The sequence below is a fragment of the Dermacentor variabilis genome, chromosome 3, assembly GCF_050947875.1.
Source record: "Dermacentor variabilis isolate Ectoservices chromosome 3, ASM5094787v1, whole genome shotgun sequence".
Taxonomy (NCBI): domain Eukaryota; kingdom Metazoa; phylum Arthropoda; class Arachnida; order Ixodida; family Ixodidae; genus Dermacentor; species Dermacentor variabilis.
The window spans coordinates 30,875,876-30,900,053 of NC_134570.1; the positions used below are offsets into that span (position 1 = coordinate 30,875,876).

Genomic DNA, 24,178 nt, shown 5'->3' on the forward strand with positions numbered 1-24,178 from the left:
AGGGGGGCAGGAAAGGAAATTAGGAATAAATGATGATACTAAGAGAAGGATGTGCACATTTAAAAGTTCACTATGTGTGCCATCTCTAAAGCCGTTTATCTAGCCCACTGGCTTGTGGAAAGGCTATAGCTGCTCTTGTAATCAGGGCTGCACTGTTTGCATCAGGCCAAGGACCAAAAACCATCTCATCATTTTTGATGTGTGCAGTCAAAGAGACCAGTTTCTGTCATTCTCACGGGTACGCAGGCCAAATACAAAACATGTGCGCAAGTGTTTCTGGCACCTGACAGTATTCACAATTTGGACCAATGTCAACGCAAATTAAGAGGTGTGTATAATGCCTGGTGAATGCAATAGCACGTCAAACTTACTGTATCATACATGTTTCATTGTGTTCAAGCTTATGAGGCATAGGGAACTTCATTTCTAGGTCCTAGTTACGCAATTGCCTGTGGTGTCAACCTGGTGGGGTCCAGTGCTCAAATGTAGAGTTGCGTATGACATGAGGCAAGGTGTTCGTGTCTGTTTGTAAGAACTCAATACATACTTCAGAGACATTCTTTAAGGCTGTTTTTACTTTGGCTTCTGCCTATTCATTTCCGATAATTCTGCAGTGTGCCGATATACACTGAAAGGTGAAAATGTGGCCATTTCTTTTCGCAAGTTCGAGAAGCTCTGTGATTTCTAGAGCTAAGGTATAATATGGGCCTTGTCTCACGATGTAAAGAGTGGTTTGAAGAGCTGGCTTAGCATTGCAGAATACTGTCCATGTGCAAAGAGGCTCCCTGGAGAGAGATCAGAGTGCTTCTTAGATTGAAACATGTTCTGCAGTAGTTGATGTTGACTTTTGGTATATTTTAAACCATTGAGGGATGATCATTTGCAGGTTGATAAAAGCTGCAGTGAAGGCATGTGGCGTTACATATCCATTGGTATACACGTGCACGGTACTGCCAATGATTATATAGATGAAAAATAGCGTAAGTTTCTTCAGTCCAAGAGATAGAACGTCGGACTTCAAGTCTAACCAAAGGTTCAGGTAGGGCCCATAGAGGTGTTCTGAAAATACTTGCAGGAGAGAATCTCGATGGTAGAATGCACTCATGGTGCAATGTAGTCCTTGAAAAGCTGCAGCCAGACGGGCTGGCAGGGAGTGATGACAGGGGGTGATGCCTGTATTGGGCCAACAAGCAAAGATACACTCGAAGAGGCTCAAAGTGCATATACATACCAATAGGACAAGCACAAGCTTCCACTATTTTTACATTTGTGGATGTGAAGCGTGGTAGGCTCAAGCATACACAAGAAAGTAGATGGAGGGACAGCCACTAGCATAGTTCAGTTAGTAGAACACTGCACTCATCATATGGAGGCTGTGGGTTTGGTTCCCACCAGCAAAAGTTGTCTTTTCTTCCACATGCATTCCCCCCCCTTTTTTTTTTATTAAAATGAGGAATATGAAGCTTATTGTAAATTTAACAGCCATTTATAATTATTTCTACCGTTCAATAATTATGACAGCTCATTCCACCAATTCCTTTCTTGTCTTCATTGTCTCTTGGTTTCACAAGGTCGTTACTAAACCTCAAGCTCCTCATTTCCTCCAATACATACAAATTAGCGTTGGATGTGGATAAAGTGTGTGCATTTTATACCTGCTGGATTACTTGCATTCACCAGAGTTGCCTTCTTTTGTGGAATTTTGTGAGTAATTTGTGTGCTTGTGCAGTCAAGTTTAATGTTTTCTTTGTGCCTTTCAGGCAAAGGAAACACTTCATACACAGAAGGCCTTGCACCTGAGCTCGTATCTCAAGTGGAAGCTGGTGCAATGGGGTGAGTAAATACTAACAGTTCAAGGAGCTGCCAGCAATTAAAGCAAAGAAAAATGTGACACAGTGAACGCTCTTTTACCATCTGTCAGAAAAAATGTTGCAACATATGATGGTTTAATATTCAATGCCAGAAAATTCCTAAATGTGAGGGCTGAAAAAGGGGCTGTCATTTTACCAAATTTAGTACTTGACTCCTTATTGCCCATCCTTGTGGAAATATTGGTGTCATTCATGCCAGTGATTCCTGATCAAGAAGCCGACCTGATATTAAAGGGGTCCTGAACCACCCCTCAAGCTTGATGAATAAACACAGACCACAGATAACATACGCTGCTATGAACATCTCAGCCAATTTTGAAGTCGTGCGCTGCACGTGGAGCTCACAAGTGGAGCGTGAAGTCACCTTTCTCTCAGGTGCTCTCTTTTCAACAGAAGCCTGCTCTTCCCTATTTTCTCGACACCTTATTTTCTAATATAGCAGATTCCCATACGTGGCTGCTATTGGCTAATAGCTGATATCAATCAAGAAGGATGTTTGGATCAGTGCGCTTTTTTCTACTGTTTTATATTCATTGATTTAGTTTAATAAACAGGCTGAAGTAAGCGAAAATCTGCTTTCGAATTTCGATAATAATAACGTATTTCCAGAAGATGCTAACATCTGCTCACGCTCAGCTGCGGACGCTCATCTAGGAATTAAACTTTGGCCACCCTGCTTATTGGTGTTGTACTCATTGGGTCTCGCTAATTTCGACTAGTTTTGAATGCTCAACTAGTCTCGAACCACGCGAAACTTAAGGTCAGACCGCACACACGCTTGCAAGCGTATGCTCATTCCTGGCCGCTCCTGGTTAGACACCTTGGCAGACTATTGATAGAGCTTAAAAATGCGCAAGTTGGATGTGGCTACTGTCTGTCAGTCAAGCTGCTGCACGACAAAGCTGATCTGCACCATGTAGCAAGGCCAGACGGGAGCATATGAGCACGAGCATGCAATCAGGTCCTGTTGTGTGTGAAGCAAACGCTGTGCATACATACTACAGCTGCATGTAGCTGTGGCCTGCTATGTAGCGTAGATACTGCGGCCACTGCGAGATGTCACGGTGAGTCCACTGGCTGAGTGCGCTGTGGCTTGCTGAGGACAACAGCGTTTGGCTTACATTTAGCGTGTTGTAGGTGCCAAAACTGGAAGTTGTGGTGTCTACATTAACATTTGAAATAAAATTTGAACGGCGCGCCACGGTGATGTTCAGTAAGCGGAGTGCTGTGGGCATGCCCCGTTCTGCCGTAGCCTTAACAGTGCAAGGCATTAATGGAGCGGAAGCACTGTGAAAGAAGTGTTTGATTGCCAATGACTCAGCTTTTGATGAACACATCAAAGTACTTTTTATGGCAAAGTATTTCTGAAATAACCTATTTTAACTTCAAATGCATTCCTCCACTTTGATAAAAAGTGGTTCAGGGCTCCTTTAAGATAACAGGACCAACACCACTTTCCATACATCTAAATGCATCATACTTTTGCAAGGTGGACATATTGCATGAGGCATAACGAGGACAAAAGTTCATCTTGAATCTTAATTGAGGAGTGTTATGCATACATGTTGTTCACCCGCTGTGGTTGCTCAGTGGCTATGGTGTTAGGCTGCTGAGCACGAGGTCGCGGGATCTAATCCCGGCTACGGCGGCCGCATTTCGATGGGGGCGAAATGTGAAAACACCCGTGTGCTTAGATTTAGGTGCACGTTAAAGAACCCCAGGTGGTTGAAATTTCCGGAGTCCCCCACTACTGCGTGCCTCATAATCAGAAAGTGGTTTTGGCACGTAAAACCCCATAATTTAATTTTTTTTGCATACATGTTATACTCACTGTAGGAGTATGTGTGTGTGTGTGTGTGTGTGTGTGTGTGTGTGTGTTTATGTATATATATATCTTTTGGATTATCCATGATCCATGATTTCAGGCCATTCTTTGAAGGGAACAAGATTCTTGACAACTACTAAAGCAGCATACCTTTATTTTAGATGTGCTTGAGGAAAGCAAGGCCTAAGTGCATACCTACATCATTCTACCATAGGAAATTGTGTTGCAATGTTGGCCGCACAATAGTCTTAGCTTGAAGTCAGTATGTAGTATCTTCAGTCAAAATTCATTATGCACACCACATGTTTTCTTTCTATAGAAAAACTTGTGATTTTCAGCCAAACAACACTCCTGTTTTCTCCACTCTAAGTGTGGACAATAGACAAAGTACAGTATTTGCAGACGAATTTCCTTTGGACAGTTGGCAGCAGTAGTATTCTGCCGGTGATGGTATTGTTGATAAGAGCTGACATTTTTGAAATGCTCATTGATCACCTCATCTATATTATTTCCAGGCTTAAGTTGCACGAGGACTGGGCATCTACTCCTGCGGTTATTGATGCCTGCCTTCAGGTTGCTGACTATTATGACATTCAGGTATGTAGTCGAAACACAGCAGTGCACATTAAGTGTGGCAATTTTGTTTGGATTGCCATTTGTCAGGTATGTCGCAATGAAAGAAACCGAAATTTTACAGAAGTATTTGTGTGTACTCCATCACTTAAAGGGACACTAAAGGTTAATATTAATTCAACGGGGACTGTTTAAATACCATCCCAGAAACCTCGAAACGCTTGTTTCATGCGAAGAAGAGACTTATTTTAAGAGAAAATGCGATCTGAAGCGTCCGCGTACCTCTAGCGCAGTTCAAATCACCCGCCCTTTGATCTAGGAGTGGTGACTTCATGGTCTCATAGTGACGTTGCACTGTTAGTGAGTAGAACGGCGCCCGCAGACGGTGCTACGGCTTTTCTGTGCAAAACGCAAGCGCGTGGCCAGAAACAGAGCCAAGACAGAGCCGACAGCATCGCGAAAGCGGAACTATGGTGGCTAGCAGAAAGGAAAGTGCGTGACGATAAGCTGGTTCTTTATTTTATGACGCCAACTTCGACGCTAGTTGCAATGGACGACCCTGACAACGACACATTGGCTCATGATGCTGGGCTCGACTTAAGCGATTTAAGCACTGATTAACGTGACCTGCGCTGCCGGTGTTGTTGCGTACTACTACGACGGCGGCCTGCTTTGAAAGGTACTTCATGCGACTTCAGTAAGTCGGCGTCGAACTCTTAATCCTCTGTACGAAAGTGCAGCGAGCACACTACGTGATTTTTCGGCTCTTTGCCAGCGCGCTGTGGCAGAGGTACAGCACTTAACCACTTCGAACGGAGAGGTTCACTCGTTGGCACACATTGATAAGTAACGTTGGATTCGCCGCTGCAACTGCCCTTGTCCAAGTTCTGCAGACCGTTTGCGCATCCCATGACATCACGTAGACGTGGCATTCTCACTGCTTGTTCAAAATGCAAGTTTTGCGAGCCAGCAGGACCACCGCAGCATGACGTGATAACGAAACAACTGAAACTCCAAAGCGCGCTCGGCGCAAAGTCGAGCGCGCAGAGTCGAGCGAAAACGAAACCTTTCGATCATCCATACTACTCAAGGGTAATGTCAAAATGTTATTTTTTCTTAGTATCGAATAGAAGTATACAAGTAGCATTTTCTTCCGTCTTATAATCTATTGAAATGATTTTTTTAATATGAGTAGTTGAGTACTAGTGACATAAATTATGATGAGCAGTGCCTTCGTCATCGGGCTAGTACCGGAATGCAGCTGGGGAGTCTCAAATCATGTCGTGCATTTACCTCAATTTCTCGGTTACTAAAGCTCTATTTGCGATTATATTGACACCTTAGACGTTCTAGAGCTTTGCTTTATCACTTTAACTTGACTTCATAGTAACCTTTAGTGTCCCTTTAACATTAAGATCAAATGATACGCTGTCGGAATGGTGTGCGACTATTTGAGATGCAAATTTAGTGAAATATGGGCGAAGATAAGCCACTGAGAAACTGGATGCACTTCATGCTCGCTAACAGTCTAATATATCAACTAATATATAGTGCGTCTAGCTCCTTCTTAATTTGTCCTAGTTTCCAATATGCATCATGTTTTCTGGTGGAATGAATCGCCAAGCCCAAATAGCAACATTGGTCTGTGGCTGGTAGCCTTTTCCTTCCAACTTCTACTTTGTTATTACTGAAATTATGCAGATGGGATTCTTCTATCAAGTATCATTACCAAAGGGCATCAGATGGACTGATTGACTAGTTTGGTGTGCACAAGGTATAAACAGTGCTGGATTCAAGTCATGATGAAAGATGACTACATGATGCACAATTACACATTTTGAGCATTTTTTGCTTGTGTAGTTTATACAAAAAAAAAAAATGAAAATCTCTGTTGTATGGATACCTCACTATAGGAGAAGCGAGCAGCTGCAAAGGTGTGGATAGATCCTAAAATATTTCATACAAACAAGGCAAACAATAAAATGCCACGTCTCATTGAGCGACACAGATAAAAAATTTTAATATTCTTGCCTAATTGTAGCAAAAACGAAACAGTAGTAAGCAAAAAATCTTTTGAGAAAGTGCTTAGAGTAGCCATGGAAATCAGTGTGCTATTATTCTACCTTATCCTTCGTCTGTTCCGTCAGGAATGTACAGTGCTCAATGATTCGAGCACGATAGTCGGAGCGTGTGGCTGCCAACGATTGTTGCATGACCAGTGGGCACTGAGGAATTCAAGCTGACGCATTGTGGTCTAAAATGAGCATGAGGGCGTTTGGGATGCATAGTGACGGCATTAAATTTCACAGCACTTGATACCTAGGTACTTGATACTTGATTTAAAGTTCACCTGATTTTTCTTGAACATGAACCTAATGTCATAACTATTAGAGAAACTTGTCTGTCATCACATATCTTGACCCACAACATATTCCCTCCATGCTATATAGTTCTTCGTGAGGGTAGATGTACATGTGACAGTGGCGTCACAATTTGAGTAAAAGACGTCATTCAGACCACAACCCTACCCAACATTACTGGCGCAGAAGCACTGTTTTGTAGGATCACGATTGGCGTATATTCCCTTTATGTTGGTATAATGTACAGAGCACCGAATTCTGGCCCAGAGCCATTACATATATTATCTGATTTTGTGCAGCGTCAACTTCAAGGGGACAAAAAGGTTGTCCTTATGGGGGATTACAATCTACCAGGTATAAAATGAAAATTGTACAACGCTGGTGTTGTTGATAAAGAAAGCGCTGAGGCAATATTTGATATGGCCTTCAATAGTGGTTTAAAGCAAATCATCCAGCAACCAACATGTGTCACATTGATGAGCAGCACACTTCTCAATCTAACGTTTTGCAGTGAAAACATTCCTGCAGAGAGCATATCATGAGAAGTTACAAACGGCATTTCGGACCACAAGGCAACTAAATATTGTCTATCACTGCCATCGTCAGCATGCTCAGAAAAATTGATCAAAGGAATATATGATTCGAAAAATGCAGATGATGTCAGTACTCCTGACCTTCTTGATTATCATACCCATATTTTTCTTGCCCTTTTCATGACAGTAGTTGAATTATGGGGGAAATTTAAAACCTATGTACAGCACTGTTTATCAAACTTTGTACCCATGAAAAAAAAAGAATATACGCAAAAGAAACCCTTGGATTACAAGGGATATAATACATATGAAACGTAAAATGTCAAGGTTGAGGAAGCTTATGAATAAGACATCAGTTTCCTGCTACTACAAGAAAATTAGCAAATTGGCGCATACGTTGAGAGCAGTGATAAAATGGGCAAAGCATACGTATATAAGCGTCACACTTAGCAACTTCATAAAGACGGCTCCTGAAAAATTTCAGAGATATTTTAACGCCAGCACACATAAGCAATGAAATTTGCCGCCTAAGGATGCTTTCCAAAGAGGAAATCGGTTTAATAAGTACTTTGAATTTGTTTTTACTCAGGACAACAGAAATTCACCAGATTTATGCCATCAGATGAGGGGAACCGTCAACATACTCGGTGATCTAGAGTTAACGGAATTGGTACACTCTCACTGCTGCTTAACATCGACATTATAACATCTTGCGGCCCAGATGGCATTCGAAATGCTTTTCTCAAGAGATACGAGAATGAGTCTTGAAATACCTCCTATTTACTTCTTAAAATCTATAGAATCATCTGAAGTGCCAAAAGACTGGAAAATAGCTGATTGTCCTGATTATTAAATTGGGTGATGCAACAAGCCCACCAGATTGCAGACCAATTTTGCTACCTTTGCACATCTTGCAAAATTCTGAAGCATATCATACTAAAACACATTGTAACCTTGTGGAAGATAATAATTTGCTGAACAACAACCAACATGGTTTGAAAAACAGACTATTGACCGGTACGAACTGATAAGAACTGTGCACGATCTTGATCTAACAATTGATAACCATGGGCAAACTGATATAATATTTTTTAGATCTATTAAAGACCTTCGTCCAGGTATCACGTTCTAAGCTCCTGGGCAAACTAAACACTTTCTCGGATCTTGTGGCATGATAAACTGGATAAAAACTTATCTTTCTGGTTGACAGTAATTAGTTGAATTTGAAAGTCAGTAATTGGATTGGCTAGAGGTGTCGTCCGGTGTACCACAAGGGACAGTCCTAGCACCAACTCCCTTTTTACGATCCATCACTGACATGACATGGCAGATAACACGAAATCAACGGTGCGCATGTTTGCAGATGATTGCATTATATATAGGGATATCACAAACCATAATGATCAAGTAACACTAAATTACGAATTTGTACAAATTACAAATTGGTGTCAGGCATGGCAAATGAAGATTAATGTATACAGGACTGTTTTTATGAGAGTAAGCAGTCAAAAAGACCAACTAGAATTCACCTACACAATCGAACAGCAGAAATTAAAAATTGTTGATGATTATAAATAATTGGACATTGTTCTATCATATGATATGAAATGGGACAAACATGTGTCTCACATATCTTCTAAGGCATTTTCAACACTTTGTTCACTTATATGCTCTTTAAAATCTGCCTTACCTGACACTAAGATGCTAGCCTACACCTCATTTGTTTGTCCTGTACTAGAATATGGCATTGCCTGCTGGCTCCCCATACCAAACAGTGCATAAAGCGACTAGAAGCAGTGCAGAAAATACCCAAAAGATTCATTTATGATAAGTACAACCGTAATGATTCCCCAACAGAACTCCTTAACAAAGCTTGCCTCCCGGTTATTTGCAAGCGTGCTAAATTCTTACGCCTGAAGTTTCTATTCCACTTCCTTAATGTGGACTATAAACTAAACAGTCGTACATATTTCTCTTTCTCTGAATGGCAAAACACTAGAATAAAACATCCGAAACATTTGATTGTATATAGATTCCACACTGACCCATTCAGGTATTCATTCTTTCCCCAGACAATCAAGATTGCCAAAAATTCATTGCCTAGAGATATTATAGTTTGCTCACCTAACAATTTTCTCCCCATGCTTGAACAGTATGTCTGTCAGTATGTGTTGTGATTGTAAATGTCACCTACAGACACCACATTTTGTTTTGAATTGGTTTCGATGTGCCTTTTGTTGTTAGTTTTCTGCTTTTGTATTGTTATTCATCAATCTTTAAGGGCTGGCTCAGGAAGGTCACACCCTCTACTGCTCAATTATGTCCTCTTGTTAACTGCATTGTTAACAAGTGTATAAGTTTGTTATTCATATATTGGTGCATTGTATTTTCCCATGTCCTACGACGGCCTCCGTATGCAGGCTAGCAGATTGTATGAAATAAAATAAAATAAGCACTCTCCCAGTGCTCACTGGTGGTGAACAAGCGACAACTGCCTTGCTGTTTGAGTATCATGTTTGAATCAGCGAGCTCTGTACAACATGAAAATTCCAAGGCGCTTACAATTTTCATTGTGTTCTGTGATTTCGTCAGTGTGTGCTTTTTAGTCACTGCATGTCGTCTTATCTTGCTAGATAGAAATATTAAAAAGGCATTTCAATAGCTCACTCCTTTACGGTAGGGCCTAAGTTTTGTCATAAAGTGCTGTGGCCACAGTGATTGTCCAACACTGTTTCCTTTCTAACTTCTGCCATTCATGGTTCTGTGTACATGGAACACATTCTTCACTGTCCCCTGCATTGTGGCAGGCCATGATTCACACAGATACGCTGAACGAGTCGGGTTGCCTGGAGCAGACCGTAGAGGCATTTGATGGACGAACAATCCATGCGTACCATGCAGAGGGCGCTGGAGGCGGCCACGCACCGGATATCATCAGCATCTGCGGGGAGCTCAATGTCCTTCCCTCGTCGACAAATCCTACGAGACCATACACTCGAAACACTGTTGAAGAGGCACTAGACATGCTCATCATCTGCCACCACCTGGACAGGTGGGTGTATTCAAAAACGTTTTCTCTACTCGACACTCTACTTTACCTAAAGAATGTAGGGGTCAGTTGTGCTTCTCAACTGAAGTGGACACTACACTAATTACACTCCATGAGTTTTTGGGGTGGCTTAGTGGCTATGGTGTTCCGCTGCAGAGCACAAGGTTGAGGTTGGGAGTTTGATGCCTAGTCACTGTCGTTGTATTATGATGGGGGCAGAATGCAAAAACGGTTGTTTGCGTAGATTTACAGGGGCGCTATAGAGAAATAAAGGTGGCCTAAATTAACCTGAATCTTCACACTATGACTTCTCTCAAATCCCATGTGCTGCTTTGGGACGTTGAAAAACTTAATAAATTGGTTGGTTCAGCCACATTTTGCAACAATGTCTGAAAAAATATTATGAAACCATGTGCTTTTGGCATCTATTCAAAGGCATAAGAGTGAAGGTGTGTCGTCTTCTTTTGCCACACGTCTTGCTGCATAGCATATTATGTTGTGTCTCAAACAGATTCTCATCGTGGAGATCACTTAGGGGTGCTTTTGGAATGGAGTATTTTGTTCAGTCTCTAAGTGTGGTGAGGTGCTGTATGCGGTGAAGTTGAAAAAAGAGCTTTGGGTCAAGGCCTTTTGTTATATGCAGGCTAGCTCTGGTTAAACTGCTTGGCTGGCATATAGGATGGATACACTGTGGCCACCTCAGCAATTTAACTCATTGACTTCCAAAGTTGGTGAATTGCTGGGTTCAAGAATGAAGGCCATATGGCCAAAGCCCGCTATTCACTGGGTGGAAAGTATTGTTGGTTTAAAACACAATTCATACAATGGCATTACACTCAATATACGCTGGGCAAGTTTAGAAATTGTGTCTATAGATGGCACTACATGTCCAGTTCAGGTGTGGTTTGATTTCAAAAACTTATAATTAATATTTGTAGAATGTTATGTCCATAGTTCACTTATGATATGATGGCTCCAAGGGATGGTCGCCACATGCTAGCTCATGATGAAATTCTTTACATTCTCTTGAGGACTCGGGTAACGGCAACGATTAACTTGGGACTGGTTTTTGAAGACGAAAGCTTCCCCAACGACATTTTGGTGTCCCACATGCTTGGAAGCACTCCTGATCCTTCGCATGCCTGAGTGTTTCAAGCTTTTCCATCCAAAAATGAATCTGTGACTTGCAATTACGTTTACAAACTGAAAAGTGTTTGCTTTATAGTATTGCAAATATAAAGCTTAGTTGTTCACATTTTTTCAGTGTTCATTATTGTAGAGAATTGTATAATGAACATGACATCAGAAGTTTGTGTAGTGTGCATATGGAGGAAAAATTATCCAGGAGGAGGGGCTCATGGCACATGTCATATTTTGTAGCCAATGGGTTAACCTCTTCTCAACAAAATTTCACTGTACACAGAATACAAATTTCAAGCTATAGGAAGCAAGCTTATGATGCATTCTGAAAACACTGGGCACATTAAGGATAAGGCAATAATTAAAGTGAACAACACAGACAGTCACTATCAGCTGGCAGTTTACTTGAAAAGAGTGAAATATGTATAGTAGAGATAGAAACTGCAGCATCTGTAGCACCAGTGATAATTGATCTGTTCAACAGTAGTAGAACAAGGCATGTCTACAGACAAGATTTGAATGAGGGGACTTGTCTTCAGTGTTAGAATGTGCATACTACTTGCAAGGGCTTTGGAAAAAATGGGGGAAAAAGGCTGGCTGGTTGAAGTCTTGACAAGAGAGAAAAATATGCAGATCCAACACACATTTTGGAACCCATGTGAAGTGATGCTTTGTTTTTTGGTGATTCCTATTTGATGCTCTATAAAGACTGGTTCAGTTTTTTGATTTTACATAGGAATTGTAGTGGGACATGCCTATTCTGAAGGATGGGCCAAGAATGGGCACACATCCAATGGCACATACTGATTGGCTAAATAAAATAAAATAAAATAAAATAAATAAATATACGAATCTGGCAAATTCATCATTCTATAAACAAATCGGTGTGATTTAGATCAATGCCTGTGAGCCAACATTGTATTTTCAGGCTTTCTGTAAAAAGTTAATTTTTTTGTTGCGTAGAACAAAGGTGGGGCTTATTTGGTTGGCATACAAGCATTGTATAAGTCACTTTGCAGGTACTTTCATGTAATGTTCTTACATGGTCTGTTAGAAAAGTATCTGACCTTATTTTTTTTGCGAACGCCTAATGGATATGAAAAAAGTGCATTTGCATCAGCCGACCTTGAACTTTTGTGCACATGCACGAATATTTTCTCGCCTGCCGATAGTGTCAGGCGCTAGGACGCACCATTTGAGTGAGGTAGCGTGCAATGCTCTCTTCGGTTTTTTATTGCAAGGAAAATGGTGGAGCGACTGGGCAGCGCTACTGCATCAAATGTTGCCAGAAACTGGGTGACAGCCATGTGGAAACCATTTTGAAGATTCAGACGGCTTTCGGTGACGATGCCATGAGCATCACACAGATTAAGGAGTGGTGCAACTGGTTTAAAGACAGCCGCACAGCGGTGCAGAGTGAGCCACACTCCGGTCGGCCATCAACATGCTGAAATGACCAGGTCATTGCCAAAGTGGACGCTGTGGTGATGCGGGACTCTCATGTGACTATCCGAGAAATTGTGGAAGAGGTGGGCATCAGCACTTTTTCTGCACATTCCAATATGACCGAAGACTTGGCCATGAAGAGAGTTGAGGCGAAATTCGTGCCGGAGCTGCTCATGGTGGAGCAAAAGCAACTTCGTGTTGAACTCTCACAGGACCTGCTGGATTTCACAAACAGTGACCCTGACTTCATGAACACCATAATCACTGGTGACGAGTCTTGGGTGTATGAGTACGACTCGGAAATGAAATCCCAGTTGTCATAGTGAAATCATTCCATGTCACCAAGACCAAAGAAGGCCGGCCAAGTGTGCAGCAACGTCAAAGGGATGCTGACTGCTTTCTTTGACTCCTGCAGCATGGTAAACCATGAGTACGCACCACAGGGTCAAATCGCCTAGGTGATGCTGTGCGGCGCAGGAGACCGGAGTTGTGGTCAACAGAAAATTGGCGCATCCATCACGACAATGCTTCTACACATTCCTCGCACTTGACGCAGACCTTCTTTAGCAAAAAACCAGACTCCTGTAGTTCAACAGGCTCCTTACTCTCCTGATATGGCCCCCTGCGACTTCTGGCTGTTTCCCAAAATCAAGAGGCCATTGAAAGGAGCACGATTTCAGACAAGAGAGGACATTATGGCTGCAATGACAGCTGAGCTAAACTCCATTCCGAAAGAGGCCTTCTTGGAATGCTTCCAACAATGGCAGCACCACTGGGAGAAGTGTGTGGAGTCCCAAGGAGTCTACTTTGAGGGTGATTAGGTTTCCAATGCTCCAGTTATGCCAGTTTCTTTTCTTCGGCCAAAGGTCGAATACTTTTTTAACAGACCTCATATACCATGTGTCTCACTTACTTATGCCAAAATTTAAGAATATTCAAGTGCCACGTAAGGTAATGTTGGTTGCTGTTGCTTGGAGCAAGTCACACTACTTTTTGTACTTCCTCTAATTGCATACTTTGTTATAATTAATCAATCAACTTCCCAAATGTTATAATTCAGAGCAAAACTGTCAATGAGGAAGTTGTAAATCATCCTGAAAAATTCCTGATCAAGCTTTTTGTTGCCAATACATACCACTTAAAAGTCAGCGCAACACAAAAAAAGTGCTGCACAACTAGTGGCACGGCACTTGGTGGGGCAGCCGGCCGACTCACTAAATTGTCTTTTGCCTTGTGACCTTGTCTCATTCTAACGCGCAGACCCTTACTGCCGCATGCTAGTTGATCGGCTCACTGGTCCAGTACTGCCTCCCAACAGCCGCTTACGGTGACAGCTTGCAAGTCTTAAATTTCAAGGAGGACCAGTATACAGTTAAACCTCAATATAACGAATTTCAAAATAACAAAATTTTCGATATAACTCAGTATTTAACTTTTCATAACCTCTTGTTCATAGAACACCATGTATTTAGAACCTCAACACTTCCATTATATTTACCATCCTGCTGATAACCAATGGGTCCCTGTTGTCCCTCGCTCACTTCACCTTCAGGTTTTAGAAGCCTTTTAGGGCAACCCAACTTACGTTTTCACAAGATGTATGATTGCATCAGGACTCGCTGTGTCTGGCCTGGACTTTGAACCAGTGTAGCCAAGTATGTTGGCTCTCGTGTGTCATTCAACATTGCCTGACATCTCTTCCTGCCAGTCTACTCCAACTTCTTCCATGCCCATCCGCTCCCTTTAAATTTGTGGGTTCAGACTTGTACAGTCCCCTTTGCCAACAGATCCAGTAACTGCTTGATTGTTAATGCTGGACTATCTTGCTTGCTACATGTCTAGATACCTGGATATCTTTGAGGGATACGCATGTGCAACTAAACAGCATCTTTTGCTTTTTTTTCTTTTTCAAGAAATGTCAAGGAAGACTTGGCTTTTGCCGAGTCTCGGATCAGAGCTGAAACTATTGCAGCAGAAGATGTTCTACATGATATTGGTGCCATCAGTATTTATACCTCTGATGCACTTGTGAGTATTTTCTTCATTTCTGACATAATTTTGTCACTGCACACTGGTACTTGAAACACCTTTTGTCAAAGCTACAGTGCCTTTGCCTCTAAAGCTTACCCTCTTGTAGTCATTGATAGGGCATGCCTGGAAATTTGTCTCAGCTTGCATTTTGGTATGGTTTCCTTGATGCTGCCTAAACTTACTCTGATGAGTGTTTCAGTATACTTGTCTGTACAGTTGTTTCTTTTCTCCATTGTTTGTGGTGAATGCTCAAGTTGGTGTTTCACAAAGATGGTGCAGTTTTCTTTATTCCCCTTTGTCTAACTGTCTGTAGAGCAGCCTCATGAAGGTACAGGGGTTAGAACATAAGGATATAGTCAGACATTAATATTATGAGCTGCCTGTGAGCAATATAACGGTCTGAAAGTGGTATAATGAACTGTCTGTAAATGTGGACATTGCGAAGCTGTAGGAGTGAGAACATGAGGACACCGGCAGGTTTTAATACAGTGAACACAAATAATGAATTATGGAATAAAAAAAAAATAACTGAAAATATACATATTCTATTTCGGGGTACTTACGTGCCAAAACCACGATCTGATTGAGGCATGCCGTATTGGGGGACTCCGGATTAATTTTGATCACCTGCGGTTCTTTAACTTGCACCCAATGCATGGTACATGGGTGTTTTTGCATTTTGAACTTGAACTTTGGCTTGTCATGCTTGATATGAATTGATTTTGCATGGCTATAACGAAACTGGAAACGCTAGATTTATAGAAGTGTCGGTTACAATGAAGAGAATGATTCCTCTTCAATGACGTCATGAACAGCATGCACGGGATCAACTTGACATGACATTCTTGACAGGAAAGTACCGAGCGCAGTTTCCAAAAAAGACTATTACTGTTGTGGGACAAGATCAGCCCCAAAGGGTACAAGCTCATTTCATAGTGTAACTATATAATCGTGTAGTAGTGTAATTTATGTAATAAACATAATGTCCATTTTTGAAAAAGGAAATATTACCTGCAAAGTTATGGGCCTAGCTGAGGTACTTGACGTCAATTTTAAAAGCAGCTGATTTTAAAAGTAGATGAGATGCCCCAGAAATAGCCCATTTGATGCTAAGTTGTCAGGGCTGATAATCCGGGCTTTGGAAAGAGGCAAGGTCACAAAAAAAAAATAGTGTATATTTCAGTTAACTTATTTTGCATGGGTATAGCACCTGTGGTATAGGCTTGTTGTGTACAAAATGTTACGCATTTTACATATTTTGCTGAAGCAAATGTATACATGCTGCATTTTCTTGTGCAGAACAATTTTGGTAAGGCGTCAGCCTTTGTGCTGGTGTAAGCCTGGTATATCAAAGCACCAATGCTTTGCTGTTTTGGTCTCCTTCAATGCCTGTGCATTTTAAGAGAAAAGTTGGGAAGGTGACTGGCTGATTTTGGAAGTCCTTGCTGCACTCAGAAAATGGGGGATCTTTTTGACTAGAAAATGAAAAGAGCTGATCGTACAATATTTAGTCATGTACAAATCAAAGCCCATGCCAGCTTCAAGGTCTTCAAATTTTGTTCTCAGGTGGCCTACAGGTATTGCTTTTGATGCTGGCAGGAATGATTGAAGAACTTGCTGTTGTGCTATTCAAAACCTTGATGAGATCCTTTGCTATTGCTACTGATTTTTGGCTGTTGAAGGTTGATAGTGATCGTAACACTTCATTTATTGAAACAACACAGTCAAATGCCTTTATAATGAAGTGCTTGGGGCCTTTGAAATGATTGGTATACAGGTCACTTCATTGTATAGGTTGTATATTCATTGTATAGGTTGTATGGTATATACGCACTGCATGCTTAACCGTAAAACCAGGACAGAATAATAGGTGTTTGTTGTAGAAATGCTTGATTGTACATACTAAGTGATTCGTTGCTGGTGACAACAGCACATTCACATGCAAGCTTTGCCTTCCAGGCCATGGGTAGAATTGGCGAAGTCGTGAGCAGGGCCTGGCAGACAGCTGACAAGATGAAAATTTTTCGGGGTAAGCTGAGAGAGGACTCACTCACTAATGACAACTTCAGAGTTCTCCGCTACCTTGCCAAGTATACCATCAACCCTGCGCTGGCTCATGGAATTGACTACTACGTTGGATCTGTAACGGTTAGTTGCTTGGCTTTGTGGTAAATTGAAGATACCTCAAATTGAAGATACCTCAAAGCACTGATGAGGTTACAGTGCAGGTACTGACTTGTGGGCTGGTACTGAGAATTGACCATTCTCATAACTGGAACTGCTCATGTACAAAGGATAGTATGCATAGACTGAGATAGTTTATGGCAGGATTGTGGTGTCAGTGTGGCTATAGGTGGGCTATAAATGCTAACGGAGAGCTTGGGCCTTGAGGCTTCCCGGTTGACGGTGCCGATTTGTTGCGTACAATTAGCGGTGATCAGATAAATGTGTCAGTGTGAAGCACTTTTACCTCACTGTGGGTGCGAGAGAGATAAGTCAGCATTGAGTGCTACAAACTTTGAAGATGTTTCAAACCGACCTCTTTCCTTTTGTTGTTCAAGCAGCTCTGTGTTTGGCTAAGTTTTATTTCTGAGGAAACGAGATAGCTGCACAGTGTCATAGCAGCACGAGATAGGTGTTGCATGATGATGTTTTACTGTTCCCATTGTGGCAAGTGGCATTGATATTTTTGAGTGTGGTATCCTGGGGTAATCTAAAAGTTGTGCATGCAGTTTCCAGAGTGCTACCAGGGGCTAACTACTTTGTAGTGTTTTTGGTGTGAATTGGCTGATATGAAACTTTTTTCCTTTCCTCTTCCAATTTAGACTAATAGTCTTTCTTCACAATGCTGTCTTTATTCACTTGGCAAAAAAAAGACTAGTTAATTATTACTACTTTAAAAAACCAGGCCCAGTATTCCTTTTCTTGAATTTTGTCCCACAGCCTAGTGGCGGTGGGGTCAATATTGATAACGTCACAATGGAGCTGGTGCTGGCACTTCAATATGGCGTCGCTGCCTGTGTTTCATTTTTGTGTCTTTTCTGGCTTACCAGTCCTCCTCTCAGGATAAGCCTGACCACATTGCTGTTCAAGAAGTTGAAGAAGTGTGATTTAGTTTTATCAATATAGTTGACTTAATATTCCTGTTTAGTGTCCCTTTAACTTTAGAAAAAACAGTATGTGCAAGTGGGGCATTGTGCAAGGAAAGGAGATAGGGATGACTATACAACTCTGTTTGTACTGCAAGAAATTAGAACAGTCATGTGAATGCTAGTGGCAGTCTCCTTTTAATTTCTGTTTTAATATTGTTCGCCACAATATACATTAGACTTAATAAAAACTTAGAGCGCTAAAAATACAAAAGATGTAGAAAATGAAACACATCCACCACACACGCTCACTCACAACTTATGTTTAATACATGTATGGAAAAATACATATATAGAAAATGGACGCTTCGTGCATGTCAGGATGAGGTATAATAACAGCATGCATCTAAGGCACATGTAAATATTGATTATTAAAATTGAATTCCTTATCATATGGTGCTCACACACACCGTGACATTTTTGGTGATATGATGGGCTTCTGAGATTTCTCGTGTGGTTTGGTTAGGGTGACAGAACAAAATGACTGTGTTTTCGAAGATGGGAGTTTACACAGACATGATTTACAATGTAAGGCAAGATGAAAGGTGTGGGATTCTCACCCATTCTCTTGGGACAAAGGAACGACAACACAGTAGTTTAAACAATCACAAGGGCATTTTTGCACCTTTCATAGACTAATGCCTGATAGCCGAGTTGCAATCCACAAAACATGCCGATGGGCTCGCGACAAATCGCGGAAGTCCGAAGCACCGAGACTGGATAACGAGCGAATATGTTCGCCTGGACACTATGTTTGCTGGACACTAACGCCTGGTCGTTCATGCGTACAGTCACGCAAACGGTGGCGCGTTCGAACGAGGCGTCGCGAGACGGTCCCGCAGAAGCATGGATCGGCGTATGCGTGGAATGTCCGTGCTGCTTGCTGATCCTGAGCCAAAGAGGAAGAGCCTATCTCCTTTCCGCGCACAAGTAACCCCGCCGTTAGGCGGTGTTAGCAGAGCCACACTCGCGCCATCTCTCGCAATGCGCTTCAACCACACCGAACGGGCACCAGGCCACGTGGCAAAGCCGGATTACAGGAGATGGGAGCTATGCGAAAAAACAACATATCGGGGGACATGTGAGAGTCACACATCCCCATAAAGGATGGCGTGCCGTTTAATGAATTTGTATGTTCTCTTAGGCGTATGTTGACACATCTGCCTGCTTGGCCAATGTACATATGACCACAGCTTAGTGGAATTCTGTGTACTGCTCCTGAGACACAATTGACAAAACTATTAACATGTTTCTGGCTGCACCCTCTATCACACACTGACGTGGCCTGTGCCCTTCTGTGTACAATGGAGCAAATGCGACTAAGCGTGTGGTGCAGAAAGGGCCACCCAAGGGCCAACTTGGCAAAATAAGCGTAAATTGAGCATTGGCTCTTTGGTAAATTTTTGTTTCGAAATCAAGCTCAGAGTTCTTACTTCTGATAAAGAAGGTGCCTTTGTCACTACTAAATATAGTATTTTCACCGAAAAGAGCCATGGAAGTCCTGGGGAGGAATTTTAAACCAGTTTCGGTGAAAAGCAAGGAGGTAAAAACAAGAGCAAAGTGCCTGTTGAAAAGGCTTAATTTAGAAACGCTTGGCTCAAGTGTTGAGAAAGCGAAGGGTGTAGAGCTAGAAATATTTTTCACAATCAAAATCCACAAACCAGAAATGCCATTTAGAGCAGTTGTGTCAGAAAAGGACACCTGGCAGTTAGCCATGTTTAAGTATCTTCAGAAGCACCTTTCTGCGTTAACCATAACAGACCCTTCCCCTCCCTATGCTAACAACTTTGGCGTTATTATGTAGTGCCTTAACAGGAATGACCTTGCTGGCTTTGCAGCCTTCAGCATTGACGTAGTTGATCTGTATTATTCCTTGCCGCACGACAGAGTGTTAAGCCATGTTGAAGATTGAACTGTAGAATCTAATGAAGAACTTACCTTTAGGAATAGATGTGGCATGTCGGTCGAGTCACTTTTGGAAATATTGACCTTCTACTTAAAGTGATTTGGCACAGAAAACTATATATGCAGAAATCAGGTTCTTGTATAGGTTCTTGCTTGGCACCAATATTAAGTTCTGTTTTTCTTGGTGCTGTAGATAGGGCTGCAAATGCCAAGCTTCAAGAGGGTATAGCAGTCTTCAGATATGTGGACAATTATTTGATTTTTATTGACAGATCACGTGCATCACAGAAAATAGAAGAGATTGTGGATTGCTTTCAAAAAGAAGGCGGGGGTCTAAAATTCACCACCGAGTGGCCGAGCAATAATAGATTACAGTTTCTTGACTTGTGCATGAATTTTGGTTCAGATCATGTTTGCTGGCACTACAATCCAAGATATGCAAAACCTGTTTTAGATTTTGTGTGGGGCCACTAAAAAATTGTGAAGCGCAGAATTGCCCTGTTGTGCTAATGCGTGGCCTTCGAAAAAACTTGTGTGCACAGGTTGAGCATGAGTTTTCGAATGTAAGTGGAAAGCCATAAGGCCTCAGGTTACCCTATGCACCTCATCACATCAGTTTGCAAAAAGCTCGTGCGCATTGCAAAGCAAGAAAAAGAAAAATGCGGGCGTCGTCCTTCTGTTCAAAATGAAGGAAACAAAAAATTGGCAGTTATCCCCTATGTACATAAGATTTCACACGGCCCAAAATATGTGGCAAAGCATTATGGTGTTCTGTTGGCATTTTCTGCACCACACAGGCTTAGTAGCATTTGCTCCATTGTACACAAGAGGGCACAGGCCATGTCAGTGGGTGATAGAGGGTGCGGCCAGAAACATGTTAATCGTTTTGTCGATTGTGTCTCAGGGTTAGTACGCAGAATTCCCCTAAGCTGTGGTCGTATGTACATTGGCCAAACAGGCAGATGTGTCAACGCATGCCTAAGAGAACACACAAATTCATTAAATGGCCCGACATCCTCTCATCTCACCTTACATTGTAAATCATGTCTGTGTAAACCCATCTTCGAAAACACAGTCATTTTGTTCTGTCACCATAACCAAACCACACGCGAAATCTTGGAAGCCTATCATATCACCAAAAATGCCGCTCTGTGTGTAGGCCAACCATCCTTATTACTACATCATAAAGAATTCAATTTTAATAATCGATATTCACATGTGCCTTAGATGCGTGCTTTTTTATACCTCATTTTGACATGCGTGAAGCGTCGATTTTCTATATATGTATTTTTCCATACGTGCATTAAACATCAGTTGTGAGTGAGCGCGTGTGGTGTGGTGTTTCTTTTTCTACGTCTTTCATGTTTTTAGCGCTCTAAGTTTTTATTAATATGCATTACCAACTAGCCCACCTATCCATCCTTTTGCAATATACATTAGAAAGCTGACATGCACTATACCAATAGACAAATCAGTTGCTGCAACCTGTTGCAAAGAAGCTAAATGCCAACTGCAGCAAAATTTCACTTTGGTGAAATTGGAAATAAATGACCATAGTAGTATATACTGCTAATGCAGTCCTTGCCGATTGTCTAATTTTCTTATCAGCAGCCTTTTAATATCGCGTAAACACTCAATGCATGCACTTGGTGATTAGCGGTTATGACATCACCTTGAAGATTTTTCAACGTGTCGCTGCCAGCCGCAGGCGGTGGGCAATCTTGAACGTCATGCTGACGTGTCGTGTTATCCGAGTTATACATTACTTCCGGCAAGTGGTAATGGCACTGCTTTTCCCAGTTCCGGCATCAAAGCAAATAATTTTGTGAGCCTTTCATGACAAATCCACTCGTTCATCAAACGTTAGATTTTGCATGGGAGCTGTTCTGTATCTACACTATAAAAATCTAGACTTTCTAGTTGGCCCAAAATTTCGTTGCAATTGATCTTTGAACTAGAATCAAAGTGATGGGCTTAGTTTGCCTGATGTTTCTGTTTAGACTTGTTGGTGTGCCATTAAAGCAGGAAAGATGGCACACTGCAGACATTAACAAAAAAATGAAATGGGCGTGTGTCTCCCCTTTCTTTTCTTTTTGGCTGTTTGTCCTGCTTCTCCTTTTATTCCGTGCATGCAGCATGTTATGTTTCCTGCTTTATATTCCAGTGTGTCACTGGCCCTGTGAGATGTATTTTGCCCATGACAAGCTATCTATGCCTTTTGCTGGTCTTCACATTTGCCACAGTCTCTTTCTTAAAATATTTTCATGCTTGTTTTTTCGTGCAGCCAGGCAAAATTGCTGACCTAGTGTTCTGGAGACCATCCCTCTTTGGGGCCAAACCTGAGACTGTGATGAAAGGAGGTCAGATAATATCTGCTCAGATCGGTATGCATATTTCACAACATGTTGCTGTCGCATTTCCACGCATATTACTTGCCTATTCATACAACTAAAATTGCATTTGAACATTGAATGCAAACTAGATCAATTTCTACCTCATGTAACCGTGAGTAGAGATGGGCTGCAATTTCATGACCAGCCTGGACTTGACGCTAGCAGAAGGCTGGCCGGCCTGGCCTAACTATGGGCTGAGGACAGACATGCCAGGTCCAGCCTGACGTGTCGGAACCACAACCCACTCAATGGCAGAGCAACATGCCTGTGCTCAGCCATGAAATAGTTGAGTAGTACACAGTGACAGTGAATGATAACCTATTTATTAAGATAAACATTCTATCTTTGCTGCTATCATTGCTTGTTAATACTTTATTTACTACCGTTGCCTACAAGCAACATACCAGAAATAAAAAAAGCTCTTATTTCTTGCCGTGTTTCAGTGTTGAGTACGAAGTTTCTGGCTAAATGACTTCACCTAACACTGAATGACAGGCAGCAAGCGTCATTTGTTGGTTTAAAGGGACACTAAAGCGAAAGAATAAATCAGTTCAGACTAATGAAGCATTGTTTGCGAACCTTGCAGGCAGTCACTTAAAAAAAAGTAGTTTGATTATTAGATGAGAAAATGAAGGTCCAAGTATCAGTATTTGAACTTCACACCGAAACCCCAGCGCCGGTACGTCAGCGTGACGTCAGGGATTCCAAAGTATGTTTTCGCATTTGGGCCGCGTTGGCTAAATAAAGGTTCCCGAAACTTGCCATGTTTAATATTTGGTTCCTTTGGAACACAGTGTAATCAATCTGTACGGCTGTATATAATTAGTAGGCCCTAGAAGATGCCATCAAAATTCAAGACGTCACAGCTCCCAGGTGTGGGAACTTAGTCGCCACCCGTATTTCGTTCTTGCGCTTTTTCTGACTTACCAAACATCTTATCATAGTAAGAGCGGTGTTTTTGGTGTTCTAGAACGGTAATTTACTGATGCAGAAGAAATCGTTTTTCACTTTAGTGTCCCTTTAAAGAAGCTACCCAGGACGAGGAAGATCTTCCGCTTCAGTAGTGTCACACACATTATGTAAAGCACATGAAATGTACACCTATGGTTCTGATATTGTCACGTAGTAGTGACGGTAATGAACAGAGTAGCAATACTGTGAATGATAAAACTGACTTTTGTTAGGCAAATTTGTGCCCACAAAAGGAAGTTATACTCAAAGCACCATGATAGCGGCGAACAGGGTCGGCGATTGTCGAAATTTGATCTGCCAGTCAAGCGCGTCGGCTTTTATACACGAGCCATCGAAGGTTCCAGAGTAATCGCTGGTGCTCGGGTGTCTTCCAGAAAGTTCTATGCAATTCGCGTTGCACGTGCAATCACATTACACAAGCTTCGGTGACAACAGACAGCAGAAAGAACCATCGATAACATTAGAAAAACTTCTGATACATGTGGGCGGGGCCTGCGCTGAGCGATGACATTTGTTAGAGGGTGAAAAGTGCTCACCCGAAAATAATAAACAAGTACACGTGCCAATATGATTATAGCTGTCTGTAAAAATTCCAAGCGAAGCTTTAGGTGGTTTGGGATGAAGCCCACTTCCAGTTTTCAGCCAGGGGTTTCCTCCTATAGCTGAAAAATTTCCCCTCTAAATTTTTTTCAGATTTAGATAGAAAATAAAAAAAAGATTGGGTATTTATATGTGCCATCATTAAAGGCTTAATAACTGGCTTAGTAGGCTGGAGCTTCAGAGCATAAAGCTATTTAGAAATTGTTGTGAAGAAACAGAAGATAGCCCATAACTTCAGGCTTCAAGCAAGTGTGTGATACCTGCAGTGCACTTGCTGCAAGCTTGGCAATTTTTTAATAGTCGCTTTCTTTGCCCTTCCAAAACTCTATAA

The 24,178-nt window shown here is 41.8% G+C and overlaps 1 protein-coding gene across 4 annotated transcripts in view; it reads left to right on the plus strand.

Moving 5' to 3' along the window:
- Nucleotides 1-24,178, plus strand: part of LOC142575353 (urease subunit alpha-like) — a 134,006-nt gene that overhangs the window by 86,793 nt on the left and 23,035 nt on the right. For all 4 annotated transcript variants that reach the window (XM_075684661.1, XM_075684660.1, XM_075684658.1 and 1 more), the window contains 6 exons: nucleotides 1,761-1,833; nucleotides 4,212-4,293; nucleotides 9,970-10,214; nucleotides 14,711-14,825; nucleotides 16,788-16,976; nucleotides 22,167-22,266. In XM_075684661.1, coding sequence (XP_075540776.1) covers nucleotides 1,761-1,833; nucleotides 4,212-4,293; nucleotides 9,970-10,214; nucleotides 14,711-14,825; nucleotides 16,788-16,976; nucleotides 22,167-22,266 — 804 coding nt within the window. The remainder of the gene's footprint in view (nucleotides 1-1,760; nucleotides 1,834-4,211; nucleotides 4,294-9,969; nucleotides 10,215-14,710; nucleotides 14,826-16,787; nucleotides 16,977-22,166; nucleotides 22,267-24,178) is intronic.